We start from the raw sequence: 17,983 nt of genomic DNA, 5'->3' as shown, positions 1-17,983 counted from the left end.
AACCAAATAGGTTGGTTTTATCGTATGACCTGATAGTTTCTCACTGGCTATTATAAGCATAACCTAGACCTGGCTGAGCTTACCATCCGTCCTCTATCTATTCCCACAAGAACAGGACATAGTTCTCTTTCCCTTACCTATCAACAAAGCTATATCCCATTTATCCAACACTCTATGAAGTGGAACTCTATTAAACAGAACTCTTTTATATTTACAGAGCAGTAATAAGGAATGATAACCCTAAATGCTATAAGATCCTTTGAATTTAAGAATCGATTGATGTTCCATGCAATTTATCTTAAATACATTTCATTATATAATGATTCCTGGAAAATTATCACTTTAGATGGGTACATATTAACAAGCTTATTTGACTCAACAAAATACCAGACTTTCACTCCAATTTCCTAAATGCATTTATATTAAAAGCAATGTATTTTCTAGGATAGAATGTCTCCTTTTAAGCTAACCAATGAATGATTAAGAAAAATAAAACCTACTTTAAAAGTTTTGACTACTGTATTATCATTGTCCATTTTCTTGTTTTTTAATAAATTCACTGCTTTTAGGCATTAGGATTAACTACTCTTTAGAAATGACTCTCATCAGAAATTTCCAAACCTGATTTTGCTTTACTTTTGCAATCTCAGAGAGAAAATATTTAGATATTTAGATAGAACCTTAGTTCCCATATTATATTAAGACTAGTACTTTGGAAAGTCATTCTGAAACACTGGTTCAAAAATCTCACAGAAACCCAACTATCCTTTTAAATATCCTAGCTAAATAACTAGATGGAATGATCTGACATTTTAAAATTCTTTTCACAGTTAGAGTCAGAGGTCAAGTGACTCAATGAAAAATCACATGACAACTCAGTGGGACACTTGAGTTCTGGCAAGGCTAGTGCTTCTGGGAGCCGTAATTAATGATGACAAGCTGCTCTAAACTCCCTGACTAAGACATGCTGTGGACAGGCGAAGCACAACAACGGCATCCGACCAAGTGCAATGATAAGCTTGAGACGAGGAACTGATGAGTTTACAGCTGCCCTCTCCAGTGGCTCTGCTCTTCCTAGCCTTTGTAAGTGACTTATTTTAGAGTTAAGGCTTCGCCTTTCGAGAACTTTTTGGCTCCAAAAGACGTTATCATTTGCCAATCAAATTCACATTACATATCATGGAAGATTCATTTTGAAAATGGCTTTAAGAAACAGAAAATAGAGTCTCATTCCCAAATGAATAAAGTCCCTAATATCAGTAAGAAAAAAAATATTGGTTTGGAAACAATACATATGGATTGTTTTTTAAAGAGAAGTGGGACTACATTTGCATGTGCAGACATGGGAAAACATCTTGAAGGATATACACAAAGTGTTAACAGTAATCTTTGGGTTTGGGGATTGTAGGTGACTTTTATTTCATTTGTCTTCTAAATTTTCTACAATGATGTTGTGACAGACCCTGTTGGTTTCCCACCCAGAATCATGCCCTCCCTTCCTCTTATCTAAGTGAACCCAGATTTTATACAAGTCCCCCACCCTCCTCCAACGGGCCAAGTGCTCAGAGCACACGCACTTCTTGCCCAGCTCCACTGGAGTAATCATGATTGGTCTAAATCAATCGTGGTGATCACATTATCTTTGCCAGTGTTTGGGCTGGACGTGGCCATATGATACAATTCTGGCCAATGCAATAATAGAGGAAGTCTCCTGAGAGACTTCTGAAAGGAGACATAAGAAGAAATCGTGCTTCTCTAATTGCTGTAGATATCTGAGAATCCTTTGGGTCAAGTCTGGGAACGTAAGCCAACACCTGCGGATGCCTAGCAAAACAAAAACAAAGCAAGATGGGAGGGACCTGTGACCTTAATAAAGTCATTGAGCCACTTAATTAACTAACTCTAAAGCCATCCTACCCCAGGACTTCTTGCATATGAGTAATTGATTTTTCCCTCCATGTATGAGTAATTGATTATTGAAGCCAGTTGGATGAGAGTTTTCTGTTAAATGCAGCATAAAGCATCCCAAAAGATGGAAAAGCACTATTTTTTAATGAAAAAATACTTGTTTTTCAATGCAGCTGTCACTCTATCGTTTTACTCTCCCTGTCCTCTATTCATACTTGGAATAGATGATATCACTCAGGTTAATTCAAAACATTATTATTAGCATTAGGTAAGAGTCCTTTTCTTTTTTAAATTTTATTTTTCCTTATTTTCCCCAAAGCCCCCCGGTACATAGTTGTATATTTTTAGTTGTGGGTACTTCTAGTTGTGGCATGTGGGATGCCACCTCAGCATGGCTTGATGAGCAGTGCTAAGCCCGTGCCCAGGATCCAAACCATCAAAACCCTGGGCTGCCAAAGCAGAGCGCGTGAACTCAGCCACAGGGCTGGCCCCCAAGAGTCCTTTTATCTTTATTTAATATCCTACTGGCTCATATATTTCTTGGGTTAGAGAAAATAATTATTTGAATTTCTAAGGATATAGCTGAATACATGAATCAGTACATCCTTCTAGCTCCATCTAGAAAGTAGGCTGCCCTGGAAGAACCATTTAAATGCTGTGAACAAAGTTAAGGTAATGCTACATGGAACTAAATAAAGTAGAGGGAAATGTCAACCTAATACCTTTGGTTGAAGCTCAAATATTTGGCACATAAATACCCCATATGTTATCTATCCCCATATCTACAAATGAGCACAGACCATACACGAAAATATACCACCGGAGTTGCATTTCTTACATGTTATTCCTTTTTCCAGATTCTCATAATAACCACACAAACAAATCTGATGAAGGAGATTTGGGTGAAATTTCTCAAAAGCTTTAACTTCTTTCAGCCGTGTGAAGATTATATCTACATCTTCACTGGATCGTTCCAGTGGTCTATAAAGGGGATAAAAAGCACAAAAAATTGTATCAGTAAGGATTAACCTGAATCAACATGCATTATTCTAATTATACCCAAATTTATACAACTATACCCATTGCAAGTATTTCACTGCAAATATTTATCCACCTATCGCCATTATAAGTATGTTCAGGCCTTTGTCAACTATTTACCTCAAATCACGAGTATTGCAGATGAGGTGTTATTGTGATTTATAACAAGAAATGTATATTTGGCCTTTGTCCACTGTCCCTGGCACTTCTCTTCTAGAACTCTTGTAGTTTCCTATCTGAGAGCCGTGGGGGCATCTTTTTGTTGTAATATTTGGTTTTTTGCCTTCAGTTCCTAAAATGCTTCAGAGCCATAAAGGTGAAATGGGTGTCTTGTTATTCATAACAAGCCCCTCTCAACCACAACAGAGTTTACGTTCAGGAGGCGACTTTTGGAAAGCCCCTAGGTAACCTAAGGATGGGGGCTGGTTGCCAGGAAGACCAACCATGTGATTAGAGGGTTGAAACTTTCATCCCAAGCCCATGACCTCCAGGGAGGAGAGTGGGACCAGAGATTGAGTGCAATCACCAATGGCCAATGATTTCATCAGTCAGGCCTAAGTAATGAAGCCTCCATGAAAATGTCTCAATTCCAGCATTTGGAGAGTTTCCAGTTGGTGAACACACAGAGAGCTGCACTCAGAGAAGGCATGGAAGCTCGTCGCCTCTTTCCATACCTTATCCTATGCATCTCTTCCATCTGGCTGTTCCCATATCTTTTTATAACAAACTGGTAATCTAGTAAGTAAATGTTTTCCTGAGTTCTATGAGCTGCTCTAGCAAATTCATCAAACCCAAGGAGGGGTTTGTGGAAACCTTCGATTTATAGCTGGTTGGTCAGAAGCATGATAACAACCTGGACTTGCAACTGGCATCTAAAGAGGAGAGGGCAGTTTCTGGGACTGATCCTCTAACCTGTGGGATATGATGTCATCTCTAGACAGATGGTATCAGAATTCAGCTGAATTGTAGCACCCAGCTGGTGTCAGAGAATTGCTTAATGTGTGGAAAACCCACACATCTGGTGTCAGAGGTATTGACAGTGTGGTAGTAGTGTGAGTAAAGGAAACACAGGAGGAGTGAGTTTTTCCTTTACAGATGGCTACAGCAGGAATCAACATCAAAGTCATGAGTTCAAGGTGACCTTTTGGGTTGTGTTTAATCCCTTAGAAGCACCAGGATATGAAAAGATACAGGAAAATGCAGATTTTACTTAAAATTGAGGTCACAAACACAAATGCCTGCAGATGACAATCAGAAAATAAGTGAGTAAAAAGAGCCAAGTATAATGGAAAAAATCTCTACTGTATGAAAACAATGGTGAAAGTGCAAAGACAACCGAGAACAGATACTCAGCCTCAGTGTTGGCAGTACTATAAGGAATGGTGGGGATCAGAGCAAACTGCAGAGATGGGACTATCTAGAAGAAGCAGGCCTTACTTGGCTGTTTTCCTCATTACTGGTTTTCTGTGGAAACATAGGCAGCCATCTTCCAGTTGTTCAAGGAAAGATATCTAGATGTTTGTTCACATTTCTTAAACATTGTGTAGGGCACACACAAAAACATCTATGGACTAGATGCAAATTGTTGCCCGCCATTTTGCCTTCTCTGGATTAAGAGGAAGCAAAGAACCAAACAAAATGTGGTACTTTTACAGATTATATAAACTATTTTCTTTCTTTTCTTTGAGCAGTTTTCCAAGTCTGTTCCTTCAATATGCTTTGCAAGATCACATCCTATTCCTTGATAGATATTTCACATTATACAGAAGCTATCCAACCTCGCGTATGCCCGGAGCATTCTGGGATCGGAGGAAATGAACAGGGCAAGGATGTGACCAAGACAGATAATTCCCATCAAATACCCATCTGTTCCCTGAATTTACTAGTTTCCATTGCAGTTATGTTAGTCACGTTCTGACCAGTAGACTGTGACAAAACTAGCACGTACTACTTCTGAGGTATGACTGTTAAGATCCAAGGGGTATCTTCCATCTCTCTCTTCCTCAGCCACAACTCTGCAGTGTGTTATGGATTGAACTGTGTCTCTCCCCAAAAATACGTCAAGGTCCTAACACCAGGTACCTGTGAGTGTGACCTTATGTGGAAATAGGGTCTTTGCAGATATAATCAAGTTAAGATGACATCATACTGAATATGAGTGGGCCATAATCCAAGGACTGGAGTCCTTACAAGAAGAAGGAAATTTGGACACAGAGACACAGGGATGATGGCCGTGTGAAGGTGAATGCGGAGATCGAAGTGATGCATCTACAAGCCGAGGAGTGCCCGCAACCAGCAGAAGCTAGAAACAGGCAGGGAGAGAGCCTCTCCTAGAGCCATCAGGAGAACATGGCCCTGCTGACACCCTGATTTGGGACTTTTAGCCTCCAGAACTATGAAAGAATAAATTTCTAGGTTCAGTATAAACTATACTAGTTTGCAGTATCTTGTTTCAGCAGCCCTAGGAAACTAACACAGAAGGCACGTATTTCAGATGCTATAGCCACAAGATGGAGACTTTGTCTAAGTGACAAATAAACTTCCATTGTGTGAAGCTACTGAGACCTGGGGGGAGGGGTGTTACCACAGCATCACCTTAACCAACACAGAGGTCAGGACTAGAGGTGCCAGAGTCCCAAGGAACTTGGGACATTGTCAGAGGAAGACGGATCCCATCATCAGAGATGAACATTTTTGGAAGACAGGAGCAGATGACCCATCACTAAAAGAAAGACCTGGGACACAGCTTTCCTGAGTTGAGAGGCTCTTTACCTGCTCCCATCACACTTTCAGGCCCAAGAAAACCAGGGTCAAAAATATGCCCACAACCTCAGCTAGCCTCCTGACTAACTCTGCTAAAGGGCTTAGATCCTGCTTCCCAGGGAGGAGGAAGGAATCTCCTGCGGCATTAGGCATTAGCCCACTTTCTGAGATGACCAAGTGCCTGGAAGAGCTGACAGGTACGCAGGCTGTACCAGGGAGGGTGCAGCACGTCAGAACCAGCGCATCCTTTTACCTGTCAGCCCTGTGGAAAGGCTTTAAAAACTCCCTGCCAGAGTTGTTCTCAAAGTTAGGGGGCTTTGAAACAAAGGCTAGAACTCCAATAGTTAATAAAGGGGTACAGACAACTTTCAACAAGAGTCTTTTTGTGCCCAGTGGGAAAGCAATTCACAGGCAGTGAGGTGACAGCAACTGGCAGAGGTGCCCCTCGGTGAGGAGCCAAGCCAGTGGGGCACACTTCATGGGAAGCAGTGTTGGCACCAGCAGGGAGTCACACCCAGCCACAGCAAGCAGCCACATGAACCCCACAGGTGGCCACAGCAGCATCAGCACTAGCCTGCAGGCCCAACGCAATGGCAGCATTTGAAAGACGATGGGAGGAATCACAAGGACCAGATGAGCTGGAAATTGATTGTTATGGTGGATTCTACTTATATCAGAAAAGAAATAAGTGGAGATTAGAATCCAACTTCCTTCAAGAAGGAAAGCAGCATCCCATTTTGTTTATTCTCCCCAGAACATATCCCATATTAGGAAGGCAGACCAGGGCAGCTGAAAAACATTTTTGGCCCACACTCCCCAGAAGAAACTCCAGAAGAAAAATGTGTTTGCTCACATTTCTTAAACATTGTATGTACTTCCACACGGTCCAAAACAGGCAGAAAAGAACTTCAAGATTTGTAACCAGACTGTGTGAGCTCAAGGGACAAAAGATACTCGGAAAGACAAAGTTAATTTGAGATAACCAGGACAAGTTTGAAACCTCTCTTCCTGACGTTTTCTTTGGGCACCCCCAAATTAGGTCCTACTAATGTCGCCCGTTGTTTAAGCATTTAAGCCACAGAAACAAGGGAAAGTAATATTTTACCTGTCTGCTTTTATTGGGTACTTGGTGGAGTAAGGAAAATTCCATTCAGCGATTAACCGACATCTTTACCATCCAATCTCGGAAATCTACCACCGCTGACAATCCTTCTGTTGCCCCTCTTCTCCTGTGAATCCATAATTTCCTAATGCCACCTAGACCCTCGCCTCTGGTAGACGTCGTGCCTGGCACTTCCTTTATAGACCCCACAGTACCCAGCGGAGGGCCAAACATGCAAGAAGTCCTTGGGCGTGATGTTTCACGGTGACCTCAAACTGAACCCAGCTTCTCTCCAGCACCTGCACCTGCACTTCCCTCACCACATCTGGGTCATTCTACCTACTCAGCATCTCTCAAATCCACCGCCTCCTCTTAACCCCTACCGCCGCTGCCTCAGTGGAGTGTGAATGAAGGGCACATGAAGCATGTAGCTGAACGGCACAGCAGTCCTTTCCTACGAGGCTGGAGAGCTTGGGTTCCAACAGTCGGCAGACATATTTTAAGCAGGATAGTGGTATGACTGGATGAGCATTTTGGAAAGATGACCTTGACTGAAAGTAGAGGCAGATGTGAGAGGAAAGACCAGCAGCCAAGAGAACAGTTAGGAGCCTCTTGCAGTAGTTCAAAATGATGATGCAGCTTTCTCTAATTATAACGCACTCTAGCTCCTTTCCACTCCCTTAATAACTGCGTACAGCTGGTCCCCTAAGTAAAAGGAAGTAAAAGCTCCAAGTTCAGAGAAGGTATTTTCCTTAGCATAACATCTGACACCGGGACCCATTTTTTAAATCACTTTTTTAAAAACTTCACTTTTAAAACATGTTCAAATAACAACAGAAATAACCATTTACAAAAGAAGACACTGTGGTGGGCAGGATCCTAGGGTGACCCCCAATGATCCACAACTTGTATAATCCCCTTGAGTGTGGGCAGCAGCTATAATTTGCTTTTAGTCAATAGAACATGGCAAAGTGTGGAGATATCACTCCCATGATTATGTTATGATATATGGCAACAGTAAAGAGATTTTGCAGATATAATTTAGGTCCCTAATCAGCTGACTTTAACTTAATCAAAAGTAAGATTTTTTTCCCCAAGTGGGCCTGACCTAATCAAATGAGTCCTTTAAAGGACAGTGGAAGTAGGAGATTCTTTTGCTGGCCTTGAAGAAGGAAGCAGCCATGTTGCAAGAGGGCCAATGTGGCAAGGAATATGTGAGACCCCTAGCTGGTAACCAGCAAGAAAACAGGAAACTCAGTTCTACAACTGCGGGGAACTGAATCGTATCAGCAACCATGTGAGCTGAGAAGCAGTCCCCCAGCTCCAGAAGGGAACACAGACGAGTCAGCCCTCAAGACCCTGAGCAGACGGGGCTGGCCTGGTGGCACAGCAATTAAGTTCGCACGTTCTGCTTCTTGGCTGCCCAGGGTTTGCTGGTTTGGATCCCGGGTGCGGACATGGCACTGCTTGGCAAAAGCCATGCTGTGGTAGGCATTCCACATATAAAGCAGAGGAAGATGGGCATGAATGTTAGCTCAGGGCCAGTCTTCCTCAGCAAAAAGAGGAGGATTGGCAGTAGTTAGCTCAGGGCTAATCTTCCTCAAAAAAAAAAGAAAGAAAGAAAGAAAGAAATTATTTAAAAAAAAAAAAAAAAGGACCCTGAGTAGAGGATCCAGATAGACATGCTGAGGCTCCCACCCCTTGGAGATGGTGAGATGATAAATGTACGCTGTTCTGGGCCACTAAGTTTGTCGTAATTTGTTACACAACAATAGGAAACTAATACAGACACAAAGTTATTTTCTCACACTGACTCATTTCCTTATGAGCAGCTTAGGGTTCACTTCCTTCATGGAGCTTTTCCTTACAACGTTCTCTCTCTTCTCTGAAATCCAATTGATGACATTTCTTTTTGGCATCTTATCACATTGTTTCATTATTTCATATTTCATGCATGCAAGTTTTGTCTCTTTGGAGATACCATCATTCATCTATCCATTCATTGGGTACATGCTATTTGGGTCTTATTTTTTATAAACCACTGATTCACTGTGTTCCTGCTTTGTTTTTTCTTCTTCTCATGGTTCTTCAGCTCTTCCAGGATGAATTTCACAGTCCATCATTGAAAACTTTCTAAATCAGACAGCAAGGTGAGACAGAGATTAACCTATCTAAGTTAGCAAAAGGCACAAACCAAAAATATTTCTGATAAAATAAAATTCTTTTAAGTACTAGATAAATTGTAATGGTAAATAATGCCTGTCAGCAGTATCAAAAAAGATCATTTTATTAGAATGTGTTTATAATCTTGAAAGCAGTGGTTTTAACGCATAACTTTTTATCATATGTACCTTTCAAATTAATGGCATTCGAATAAACAAGACTTAACTTTGCAATATGAATTATCCAAATCTATGGAATGTTAAATGACTTTACACCAAACACATCCTCTCGAATGCACATTCATTTTACCTATCCATTCGGTAACATTGCTCTCCTACTGTACATTCGATACCTTCCCCTGAAAGAACAAAGATGAGCAAGACGCCGACCCTACCCCCAAGGAGCTCACAAACCAGTGGGGAAGGGAGCCACATCACGAAGATTAGAACACTATATAGCAAGCACTATAATGTGGGGACCCACAGTGTTCTGGGCTGGACCTCATGTTACTGCACAAAGAATGAAAACATGTGAACTACCAAAATCAGGTGTATGAGGGAGAGCAAAGGCTCTGGATTCTGGGTGCTGCCCACGTGTATCATGAAATGTAAAAATCTAATATGCTCTTAAATCTTCATTCGTCAATTTGGGATTATCTAGGGACTAATTAACCAGTTTCTGGGTTAGTTAGAACACAAAAGAATAACACATAAGCATTTGTGGGAAAAAATGTACAATAATCATAAAATCAGCAAAAACATCTCCCCTTAGATGACTTCTGTTGTCTGACTTTATGATAACCAATATTTGAAAATCCTTTGTCATGAGGAGGGCCACCCCCTCCTGTGTCTGCTGAGCGAATCCCTCAGTGCTAACTCCTACAGAAGCTCGGGGGACCTCCCCAGGCAGTGGACTCCAAAACCCAACAGAGAGACCTGTGCAGGTGCAGGAAGGAGGTGAAGAAGGGAGGGGAAAGGCGGAGGGGGAGGCAGGACTGCCTTCTGCCCAGTTGCCTTCCCATAATCATAAACAGGAGGCTCAGCCAGGAACTGGACAACAATAACCAACTAGACCAGTACTATCATCTTGCAGGAATGTATGTAATGCTTACTTTCCTCAACTATTCAACCTGTATTTTTTTTTAATTTCCAGATGTCTTTTGAAGATCAGTAAATGTATTTCAGAACATTGGGTATAATGTTAATGAAATACATTTGCATTAAAATGACTTTGCGGTTTGTTTTAACAGTAACAGCGTTATAAAGAGCTAGTTCCCTCCCCAAATGAACTGGTACATCCAAGATAATAATACATGTGAGCTCTATAAATTATAAAAGGCTACAAAAGCCATTATTATTACTGATACCGTCATCTCCATCATCATCATTATCAGCCACAAAGAACTTTTCAAAGAAGTATCTAATGAAAACAATGAATAAAGAGCTTAAAAACATACACTAGAATTCTTGTGTGCCTTTGGAAGATTTTACAGATAGATGTGCATATATGTTTTTCTCGCTCTATTACAACGACACTAAGATCTCAAACACTATACACTTGACAAATCTCGACCCTTTTGTAACACTATTAACTTTTCAAAGGGGTTTGAAAATTTTGATCATCACAGCCCTGTTAGATGAGGCAGGTATTATGAACGCTATTTTACAAGACAAAACATTCGACACAGAGGTTAGGTGAGTATTAGTATGCTAAAATCATGTGTATTTATAATGCCACTGATGACATGGATCTATCCAAAGTCTTTGAAACTCAAGATGTTTACCACTTATCACGTCATCATTTTAATTATAAGATTATTAATCACTTAGAATACTGAAATGTTTACTCTTTATTAATTACAAGTTTTCCCGACGATGTCAAAAAAATTCAGAAAGGTGTTGAAAATATATTCATTTAACCTGCAAATATTTACTGAGTATCTACATGAGAGGAAAATAAAGCACCTGGTGATGCAAAGAACACGGCTTCTTTGGTAAAATTGCGTCAGGGAGATTCATACACATACAGCAAATATCAAGGTGAAATGTGGTGAGAAGCACAATTAAAACAGGAAGGAAGGGGGGCCAGCTCGGTGGTGTGGTGGTTAGGTTCACGTACTTCGCTTCAGCAGCTTGGGGTTCACAGGTTTGGATCCCAGGCGTGGACCAGCATGGCTCATCAAGCCACACTGTGGTGGCGTCCCATATACAAAATAGAGGAAGATTGGCGCAGATGTTAACTCAGCGACAATCTTCCTCAAACAAAAGGAGGAAGATTGGCAACTGATGTTAGCTCAGGGCCAATCTTCCTCATACACACAGACACCAAAAAAGCAGGAAAGAAGGGAATAGGAGTTCAGAAGAGGAACAGCATCACTTACGGATGAAAGTTCTACAAAGACTTCAAGAAGGCATTATTGCAAATTCTTCCTAAATCAGTTCTTTCTCATTTCTCTTTTTATGACTACAGTACTACCATCGTTTGGTCATTTAGTCCTAAAAATGTGATGTATCACTACGGCCCTCTCCCTAGAGACCTGCTCGGCTGACTCCTCTCCTACGAGCTTCCTACCCACCAACTTCCCACCCCACACACACACACACAAGTGCACGCCTGTCTGTGTGCACACAGATATGCACAAAGACACAAGTACACATACATGCATACACACACACACATATACAGAGATGCATACACACACACACAGAAACATACACACACACTAAGATTCTTTGTTGATCAAACTTTAGTCACGTTCCTGAACCTTCTCATAGGCCCATCTGGGTACTTTCTTGTAAAATGAAGTTTTAGCAAGAACGCTGCTAAGTCAGTTTATCCAGAAGCCCCCTTCCTCGAAATCTAACCACCCTCCCGATCAGGTTCCTCATCCTCCCCCATCCCTCAGGTGATGTCTGGTCGCCCTCGCCTGTCTTCAGCAAGAATCCCGTTAGGTCAGTTTAGCCAGAACCCCACTTAGCCCTGTGTTTCTGTAACCACAAGCCCTCCAGGACCAGTTCAACTGACCCCATCTTATCAACAAAGGGATTAAGAATTGTCTTTCAGAAAATTTGCAAAGTCACGTAGCCAGAGCACGTACAGAAGAAGAAACCTGGACCTGAAAGGACCTCAGAGCCAAAGATTCTTCTCCACACAGAACCAAGGGACAGGGACACAACTGGAACTTAAAAAGTTGGACTCTCGTCAGAAGCAAGGGGTCCGTCATTCCAGAAGATCCAGAGTTAAAATTCCTTGCCCACCTCACCATGAAAGTTTAGAATCTCATCATAAAGGTTTAGAATCTCATCACACACGTTTAGAACCTCACCATAAATGCCTGAAGCCCACCAATCAAAACTTGTCCAGCCAGCATTTCCGCACGCCAGCCTCTTCTCCCTAACCTCTTACATTTCACCCCAAATCCTGAATCGAGGAGACAGATCTGAGGGCACACGCCCCCTATCTCCCTGCAGATTGATCTCAGAGAATACAGCTGATTTCTCTCCCAAAAGCTGATGCCATAATTAATTGGCTCATTTATGCGCATCAGATAGTCTGATTTGGGGGGTTCGGGGAACCCCATTTTTGTGTGGTAACATTTCTTCTTAGTAATTTTCCATCCACTGACCGCCCCCCCAGCCTCCTGCTCCTTGGCTATAAATTTCCACTTGTCCATACTGTGTTCGGAGTTGAGCCCAATCTTTCCCCCACTGTAAAATCCTGTTTCAGTAGTCCCTATATCTATATCAATGGTCCTTAACAAAATCTGCCCTACCATCTTTAACAAGGGTCATTGAATTTTTTTTAACAACACATGCGCGCGAACACACACACACACATACGTACACATCCTTCAGTTCATTCAATTGCCAAAAATTCTCTCTTGGCTCTTGATTCTGCTTGTGTTCAGGGTGACTCAGAAAAATGTCCTTGATGGATCCTAAGACCCCAGGTGCAACTGCAGCATCTTATCCTCACAGCTGAGTCTGACTGTAACAAAGCACACCAAGACCTCTGTGACCCTTCTAAAATATGGCCTGCACATCTGCCATCAGGGAGCAGAATACAGCCAGTCTGCAAATTCCTGGCCGACTGCCTCCCTGTTTAGAAATCATGCCTGCCTGCTTTTATGTCTCTATAACAGAGTGCAGAGAAAACTGCCCGTTAGGGTCCCAAATGAGAGAAGAGAGCTATGACTGGAGGTCACTGTGGACCACCATTTTCTCGCTGAGCAGAGCAATAGGAGGGATAAGAACACCACCTCTCTTTTGCAGACAACCACTCCGTCATCTGTCCCATGGTGAGAGAGCTGTCAGCTCCGGGACCCAGGCTATCGGGAGAGTTGAAAAAGCCCACCTTCAAGCAGGGCAGGAATAGCCTGCTAATATCTAAATAATTCATAACTCTGCATTTGTTAGTGAACACAGAGAGAAAACCTTTTTGACTAGGCCCAGTGTGTTACAATTTGTCTCATTAAAATTAAAATGAAAATACAAAATCAAAGTACAGCCTTGCCCAATTTTAACAGACCCTTTCCAAAAATCTTCTCTGATTGTCCATGAGCATCTAAACCCAGCACAGCATCATCAGGCTGGGCATAAGTCTCTCCCCAACTCTCCCCCTGACCCCAGCCAATCTGGGATGCTCACTGGACCCCAAAAAGCACATAAAATAGGACTCTATCATAACTTTCCCTAGGTAATACACTTGTTCTACCAGCATTAAGTTAAAAATAATTTCTTTTGGTTCCTTAAAATTTTAGAATGGCTTCTGGAATGACTCAGATAGCTGATGTTTCTTTAAAATGCTTCCGGATAAGGTTGAACTGATGGCTTTTTTTCCCCTCTATACAATATTCACCAGAGTAAGCAACGGCTCTCAAAAATCATTCCATAGTACTTAGGGATAGACTCAAATTTGAGATGACCATTCAGAAATTGCCCCTGCTATACAACTAAATATTTGGAGAGCCCTAAGGGCCTGAGGTTGTGAGGATGAAAGAATGGGAATCTCTTGAGTCAGATCCTCTGATAATCTTCCTTTCTTAGCCCTCTCTGTTCCTGGATAACAAGAAGGAGACCCCTGAAGGAGGAAGGAAGCGAAAGAGAGGAAGTGTACCGAGGATGGGGGAAGAGGAGGAGAGGATATTACTTTACCTAGAACGGTGAGTCTCAATCTTTCATCCGTGCCAACCCACCTGAGGCACAGGATACACGCCCACGAGTATCAGCAGAGAGAAGCACATTTTTAGCAGGGCATTTTGAAAATGCTTCCCCTCCTTGGATCAGCTGGTTGAAAATTTCTGGCTTTAAAAGAAAAGTGAGTATGATACTATAATGGTAGATACACATAATTATGTTTTTGTCCAAACCCATGGAATGTACAACACCAAGAGTGAACCCTAATGTTAACTACGTACTTGGGGGGGATAATGATGTGTTAGAGTAGGTTCATCAGTTGTAACAAATATACCACTCTGGTGGGAGATGTTGACAGTGGGGGAGGCTGTGCATGCGTGGGACAAGGAGTGTATGGGAACTCTCTGTACTTTCCACTCAACTTTGCTGTGAACCTAAAACTGCTCTAAAAAAAATAGTCTATTTGTGGAATAAGGCTTGGGGCCTTTTACTTATTTGTTTATTTTATTTTAAACCCAGCTACTCATGGAAAACCTCTTGCATCTTGCTGTCTCTTCCAAGCACCCTTCTGTCCCTTTCTCCTCACCCCCTCTTACCTCTACCTCAGCACATGCTGTTGGTGCCCCAGCTGGTTACAACTTAAAGAAACCACAGAAAAGTGAGTAACGACGCTCAGTCAGAGACTTGAACTGAGAGTAGTATGTAAGTGTAGCATTGCAAAGTAAAGAGTGCTTGTCAGATTATTCACAACAGCCAAGAAATGGAAACAACCTAAATGTCCATCAACAGATGAATGGATAAAGAAAATGCGGTATATACATACAGTGGGATATTGTTCAGTCTTATTCAAAAATAAAGAAATCCTGCCATATGTGACAACATGGATGAACCTTGAGGACATTATGCTAAGAGAAATAAACCAGTCACTGAAGAACGAATACTGCACGATTCTACTCATACAAGACGTCTAAAAACGTCAAACTCGAGGCTGGCCCCGTGGCCAAGTGGTTAAGTTTGCGCGCTCCACTGCAGGCGGCCCAGTGTTTCGTTGGTTCGAATCCTGGGCAGGGACATGGCACTGCTTATCAAACCACACTGAGGCAGCGTCCCACATGCCACAACTAGAAGGACCCACAACGAAGAATATACAGCTAGGTACTGGGGGGCTTTGGGGAGAAAAACAAAAAAATAAAAAAAATCTTAAAATAGTCAAACTCATAGAAACAGAGAGTAGAATAGTGGTTGCCAGGGGCTGGAGAGAGTGGGAAATGGGGAATTTCTGTGCAAGGGATATAAAGTTTCAGATATATAAGATGAGTAAGTTCTAGAGATGCGCCGTACAACATTGTGCCTATAGTTAATAACACTGTATTGTGCACTCAAAAATGTGTTGAGGGAGATCTCTAAGTGCTCTTAACACAATTTTTAAAAATGGAATATTTATCAGAAGTCAAGAATATTGACACTTATTCCTGTCACTAACATTAAGTCACTGTGTGATCTGGAAAGTGTCTCCAGTAAAAGCCTCCTTAGGAATCAAGTATGCATTTTCATTCATTCATTCACTCCTTCAACAAATACTTACTGGGCACTTACAAGGAGCCAGGCCCTATTCTATGACATCATTGTAAGAATGCTGACCTGCTTGATGGATTTTTTAGAGAGCTAAAAATGGCAAAATACTATGAAAACATGTTGCAATAAACAACACTGAAATATACTAAAACATTGGCGGGTTTCAACACCCAACATAATTGGGTGATGAGTCTCCTCGTTCCTTTCCTAAGAGTCTTTGGTCATTAGAAGAATTCACCCTGTAAATGAATAGTGTCAATTTCAACAGATGCTACGAATATTGAAGTAGTTACATTTTTTATTTGTTTGTCTGTTTGTTTGTTTGGGTGAAGAAGGTTGTCCTTGAACTAACATCTCTGCCAATCTTCCTCTATTTTGTATGTGGGATGCCACCACAGCATGGCTTGACAAGAAGTGTGTAGGTCTGCACTAGGCATCCAAACCCATGAACCCCGGGCCACCGAAGCAGAGCATGCAAACTTAACCACTATGTCACCAGGCTGGCCCCTAGTTAAATGTTTTTAAAGTGTAGAAATACATAGTAAATAGGAGTGAATATTAGTACAAACCCATGGAGGGAAATTTGATACTATCTACCAAAAATTAGAATATTTTAATACAATAATTCCAATTACAAGACTTCTGCAGATATTCTTGCACACATGTAAAATTATGTATGTACAAGGTTATGAAATAAAACATTTAAATATGAATATAAATAATGATAAATCTACACAATGGAATAGTATGCAAACATTAGAAAGAATGAGGAAGCTCTATGGATATGAAATAATCCAAGGTATCACTCAATAAAAAATAAGGCTTAAAACACAGTGAATAATGTGCTGTCACTGACATGTGGCAGAGAGAAGAAATATATACATATATTTTTATAAATGCATGGAAGTTTGGACAAGAAACTGGAAACCAGTGTCAGTGGTGACCTTCAGGGAATGAACTAAGTGACTGAGGTACAAAAGAGGGAAAGAGACTTAATTTTTGCTGTTTACCCAGAATGAATATACACACAAAAATTATATAAAAATATTTCCAGAATCCAAACGCTTCTCATCCTTTGTACTCTTTCTGCCCTGAATCTGTGCCACCATCCTTTCTTCCCCAGGCCATGGCACTGGTCTCCTCTCAGCAGTACCTGCTTCCACCCTCGCCCTCTTAGAGTCACCTCTCCTAGACGATCCAGAGCGATCCTTTTCAAATTTAAGTTGGATTATGTTGTGTCTCTGCTCTAAACTCTCCAGTGGCTCCCCGTTGCTCTCAGAGAAAAAAAACAAAGTCCCCACATAATCTGGCCCCCACGCCCCTCTCCAGTCACCTATTTCCTTTGGAACCTGATCTTCTACTATTTTCCTCTTACTCCCTCTTCTCTAGACACACAAGTGTCTTTGCTGCACCTTGAAGGCCTCTGCTCCACCTCCGAGACCACATGACAGCTATTCCTTCTGCCTGGGATGCTTTTTCCCCAGATATCTGCAAGACTCACCCCTCACCTACTGCAAGTTTGAGCACAAACTCTCTTCTCAAGGAAGCCTACCCAGACTCTTCTACTTAAAACCACAGTCCTCTCAGCAGCACCTAACCCATCTTTACCCAGCATCCTCTTTTTCCACAGCACTTAACACTTCCTAACATAAATAATTGACTTATTTATTTTGATGATGGCTTCCAGTAGAATGTAAGCTCCATAAAGGCAGGGATTTCTTCTGTTTGGATTACTGCTACATCTCCGCTACCTGGAACAGTGTCTGGCATAGAGTAGGTGCCCAATGAACGTTGTTGAAAGAATAAATATACTTTTGCGCCTTTTGCATTTGTACACATGAATGTATTATCATTAAAAGTTACTAACATTTCGAAGAAAATTCGAACATTACTTTTTGGTTAAGAAACAGCAAAATTTTTGCTGTTTTCTACCAGTCTTACAAAATCAGAGTAATAATGAATCCTCAGACTACCAGTGTTCTCAGTGAAAGAATACACAAAAAAAAACCACTTTGTCTTTCAATAACAGCTTATTTAGACACCAAGATTTCTTGTAGGATCCATTTATATTTTCCTTCAAGAGAGCTTGTTAGCCCATGCTAGTTTTCATAACTAATTTAGTAAATCTAAATGTTAAAAAATGTGACATTAAACTACTTATGTATTAAGCCTTTTCTGAAAGTAAAAACCATATGAGAAATGGAACCAATGCAGTTCTAAAGCTATATGTAGAAACAAGGAGGAACAGGTACCATTTTTTAAAGTGATGCACTCAAAGAAATCTATTCAACTAGGCCCA

At 41.3% G+C, this 17,983-nt stretch overlaps 1 protein-coding gene across 3 annotated transcripts in view; it reads right to left on the bottom strand.

The window, feature by feature from the left end:
- Positions 1–17,983, bottom strand: part of RAPGEF4 (Rap guanine nucleotide exchange factor 4) — a 296,243-nt gene that overhangs the window by 241,917 nt on the left and 36,343 nt on the right. For all 3 annotated transcript variants that reach the window (XM_046658760.1, XM_046658761.1, XM_046658762.1), the window contains exon 2: positions 2,747–2,889. In XM_046658760.1, coding sequence (XP_046514716.1) covers positions 2,747–2,889 — 143 coding nt within the window. The remainder of the gene's footprint in view (positions 1–2,746; positions 2,890–17,983) is intronic.

The sequence above is a fragment of the Equus quagga genome, chromosome 4 (genome assembly GCF_021613505.1).
Source record: "Equus quagga isolate Etosha38 chromosome 4, UCLA_HA_Equagga_1.0, whole genome shotgun sequence".
NCBI classification, from domain to species: Eukaryota; Metazoa; Chordata; class Mammalia; order Perissodactyla; family Equidae; genus Equus; species Equus quagga.
This window is presented reverse-complemented; position numbering and strand designations above follow the sequence as displayed.